This window comes from Lotus japonicus, chromosome 3, assembly GCF_012489685.1.
Source record: "Lotus japonicus ecotype B-129 chromosome 3, LjGifu_v1.2".
In the NCBI taxonomy this organism is placed as follows: Eukaryota; Viridiplantae; Streptophyta; class Magnoliopsida; order Fabales; family Fabaceae; genus Lotus; species Lotus japonicus.
Window position 1 is genome coordinate 90,262,474 of NC_080043.1, and position 4,072 is coordinate 90,266,545.

General features: G+C 35.7%; 1 protein-coding gene across 1 annotated transcript; it reads right to left on the minus strand.

Annotated features, from left to right (window-relative positions):
• Positions 1–494: 494 nt before the first annotated feature.
• Positions 495–3,584, minus strand: LOC130742986 (shugoshin-1). Its single transcript, XM_057595097.1, has 9 exons — positions 3,305–3,584; positions 3,157–3,194; positions 2,942–3,050; positions 2,766–2,789; positions 2,601–2,672; positions 1,454–1,513; positions 1,265–1,361; positions 1,127–1,187; positions 495–917 (listed from the first exon to the last, which is right to left on the minus strand). The coding sequence occupies exons 1-9, from the start codon at positions 3,446–3,448 to the stop codon at positions 647–649; spliced, it is 876 nt and encodes a 291-aa protein (XP_057451080.1). The 5' UTR covers positions 3,449–3,584; the 3' UTR covers positions 495–646.
• Positions 3,585–4,072: the final 488 nt, after the last annotated feature.

Genomic DNA, 4,072 nt, shown 5'->3' on the forward strand with positions numbered 1-4,072 from the left:
CCAAAAAAGAGCTTCAAGATCTTGGAACTTGAACAGAATTCAGTAAAAACTTTGGGCTATTTAAAGTATGGCCCAAATATATCCCAACAGGCATCAGTGCAGGATATTGCAGCGCTGAATCAGCCTAAGAAAATTTGACCCCAAAAAGTCAGCTTAAGAAACAGAAAATTGTAACAGTAAGGGAATCAAACTGGTGATTCGTTTGAAAATGATGTTCCAAGTTCCAACTAATAGTAAGAAAGACTTTCTGGTAAGTGGTAATTAGGTATAGATTGTTTCATATTGGGCTTGTTAGTTTGTCACGTTTCTGTATACCTATCTGTTTTGTTGGCTCACTATCTCTTGGCACTTACCACCAAAAAGAACAGAAGTGTAGATGAAAAAGAAAAGAACAGAAAATTGCAGACAAAAAGCAAAGCATTAGATCAAATAGTGAAACTTAAGACTTATCCAAAGTGTATAATTTTCGTTTTAGTAAAAAATAGTTATGGAACTAATGGAAGTACACAAATTAATTGATTAATAACCAGAAAATGAAGAACACAGAATACAACATAAGATACAGCATACACAAATCAGCATCAACATATGATACAAATAACTGAAGAAAAAGCATTGAATTAAATCCTATCCAGTTGATTTTGGCTTATTGTAATCTTCGCATCTTGACATTTAGAGGAACCTCCTTGTAAGATTGAACCTTCTCAGCTGCTCTTCGCGGGGGTCTTCCAAAAGAGTATCTTGTAGTTTCATTTCTTGAAACAGAGCTTTCTCCTGTTTCAGTTTTCACAGCTGGAGAACTCAGCATGTTAGGTCCAGATTGAGTGACAAGATATTGGGCATCCTCTAGCTCAAACAAATTTTCTAGGGGTTCGTGTTCACGGGTTTTGAACGAAGCAGAATGTCTCCTCAAACTTCTGTTGCGTACCAATAACAAAAAAGGGTAAATCATCTTTTTGGAATGTAGGAGTCTAGTAGATGCAATTTCAAGCTTCTAATGCGTACATCATAACAAAATTTAGGTGCTTCATTTCAATGAGCTTAGATATCCAACGAGTCAATTTAAACCATGTATTGCTTAACTTCACTAAGCATTGATCACATAAGTTGTTGAGCGTGAACTAACCTATTGTCTTTATCCTTGTCTTTGGTTGTATTCTTTGTGGAAGCAGTAGAAGAACCAATAGCTGCAAAGCCATAACAAAGGTTAACAGAATAAAGGGGAAAAAATGTCAGTAAAATTTGCATGAAGTTAAGTCCTCACATTTACATCTACTCCTTATGCGTCTTCTATTCATAGAGGCATGCTGTTCATCATTGCTAGCTTTAGGGGGTGGCTGCACTACTTTTTCATCTTCTTCCTAGAGCCAATCATAGTATACAAGAAGAAAGAGAATGAGTTCCATTCATCAATGCCTTCAATATGATAAACACATAAGTGAAGGGTTTATACCTTAGGCACCTGTGATTGTGACATTGAAGCACTCTTTTGAGCATCGATCTCCACTTTTTCCTGCAAAAATGTATTGTTAAATGTGAAAACAACTAAAAACAAAGGCAATGGAGTGCATTTTTTTAGACTACTATGAAGCACAGACACTTCTTGATGTGTCAAGTGTCCGGACATTTTTCCCACATCATGTCGAACACTCTTTATCAGGTGTCCTATTAAAAATTTAGTTTTATTAACTCGGAAACATAGCCAACATCTCAAGAACACTTGAATAAACAATTTTCATGAAATTTTTTCATTATGTTTTTAAGTAACTTTCAAAAAATCCATCATAAATTATGATGGGTTATGATCACACTTCATTTGAGAATACCTCTTCTTCCTATGATCACCCTTGAACCCCAAGTAATGTATGTTTTTTTTTATGAGCCGCAAGTAATGTGTGTGTATATAGTGTGTCAAGGGAGAACATGAAAGTGAGGAGCTAATGACCTAATGTGACCAAATCATGCATGGATAGTTATGATTAACTTTTCTCTCCCAAATATACGTGTGTGGTGTCCTGGTATCCAGACATTACATGTGCGGTGTTTTAGTGTGTGCTTGGTAGTAGGCATATATAGCATATTGTGGGGGAGTGTTTTAAAGCACATACACTGATACACACAAAATTTGTATCATTTCACTCAAGCTAGAACGATTACTAGGCCCTTTTTGCATATAATGTGAATTCTTGCAAATCAACATCATACATTGAAGACAGAGGTCTCAAAAAAAAAGGGACAAGCAGTTGGATACTTAATTAGGACATAGCAATAGATCATTAGAAGATTCATTAATCATTACAAACTAAAAAGCAAGCCAAGACAGTTCAGGACAAAACACATATTCACAAATCACAATGACTATTGAATCCTAATTACCTAATAAAAATTGTAACTGTGTAGCCTCAGTCAATTGCAAACACAAATTGTCCATGCAATGTCACAAAAGTGCACAAACACTCATGTCAACAGACAAACTAGCTACCCATTTTCTTATCCAAAGGAAGCTTTCTCACACATAACATCCCACAATCCCAACCCCAATTCAATGAAACTCTAAGATACAATTGAAATTGAATCAGAATTCGGGCTTAATAGCACACCTGTACATCCTCCATGGTCTTTCCTTTCAGCAAAGCAGCCCTCCACAAAAGCTCATGCTGCAGTGTTTTTATCTGTAACACAAGTAGTACCACCAAATTCAAAACAATGATTGCTCAAAACAAAAGACAAGTAACTACAAATGCTGAAATGAAAACTGAACTCACCCTTTCCCTCCCCAAATTCAGCTCCTACAAAATTAACCACAAACAACAACAATCACTAACAATATCACTCTATGAATAATTGAATTCTCATAAATAATCACTTATTTACAATGCAATTCTCATAATCACTTATTTAGAATAATTATTTACTTATGCTACTTGGCAATCAAACTAACCGCTAGCATGTGGCTATTGGACTGAGCAAGACTCCAATTCTGCAATTGCAGCTTCTTGATATCGGCGCGCAGTTTCTTCACCTCTGCTCCATTCGTCTCCATTACTTTACTGTTCAAATTTTAATCTGAATCAAGGAAAACAAAAAAAAAAAAAACCAGTTTCCCCCAAACCCTAAAATAAAAATTAAATTTCTATTGCCATTGTAAGAGGATACTTTCTCTCTGCAAGGAGTTGAATCAACGCCTCGCGTTCCTGCATCGGAATTCACATCGAAAGTTAGTTAGTTAGTTAGTTAGTTATGGAATCTGTTAATTCTGTTATGATGAAAAACGCAGAGTGTAGTGTAGTGTAGTGTAGTGTACCTTGAGGAGTTGTTGAATGGTGCAATCTTGATCGGAGGGGAAAGAATCGAGTGGCGGAAGGTGGTGGTGGTGATCGGAGTTTGTGATGTCGGAAAGCTTCTTCCGCATTAAGCTTCCGATGGAGGATCTCTTCGCCATGGCCATTCTCTCGCGTCGTCGTTGATTCAGTGTTTGGAAGAAGTGAGGAAGAAGAAAAGAAAGGAAAAGGAAAAAGAGAGAAAGAAACACATGCAGGGATGGATTGTTGTCTAACGGCTTTCCGAACCGAAAGTTGCGTTTTACGAACCGAACCTCCACATTTGAAATTAACAAGTCATAAAATCAAAGGTCGTGATTTTTCACTTTCACTCATCAATTTTTTCACTTTTTCATCCTGCTTTAAATTTGATTCCAAGTTTATCTAATTCCATGTATTATTAGAGTGATATGTGATATGTTTTCAATCTTTTTTTATTAATAATTAAAGTATTCTCACGGTCGATAGTCATGAGATTAATCTCTCGCCTCATCTCACGGCAATGCACTAAGTAATATATACTGACAATTTGATTTCAGTATCAAATTCTTCAATATTTAACCTTTGATGTGTGTTTGTATTTATTTTTTATTGTTTCTTGCCAAGAGGAATGAAACACATTTTGTTGTTTCCTGTTTCTTGAGAGCAAAAATAGACTTATGTTGTTGGGACAACTAAGTGTATCTTAGTATTTCAGTTTGTATCACATTCTTACACATTCCCAAAAAAAAAATCAACTAAGTTTACTCAAT

Bases quoted from the DNA above. Each gene is read 5' to 3' on its own strand.
- LOC130742986 (XM_057595097.1), bottom strand. From the start codon at position 3,448: ATGGCCATGGCGAAGAGATCCTCCATCGGAAGCTTAATGCGGAAGAAG. The intron at 1,514-2,600 runs GTGTGCTATTAA...ACATTTTTGCAG, and splicing joins AGACCATGGAGGATGTACAG to GAAAAAGTGGAGATCGATGC. The intron at 918-1,126 runs GTTAGTTCACGC...GGTACGCAACAG, and splicing joins GACAAGGATAAAGACAATAG to AAGTTTGAGGAGACATTCTG.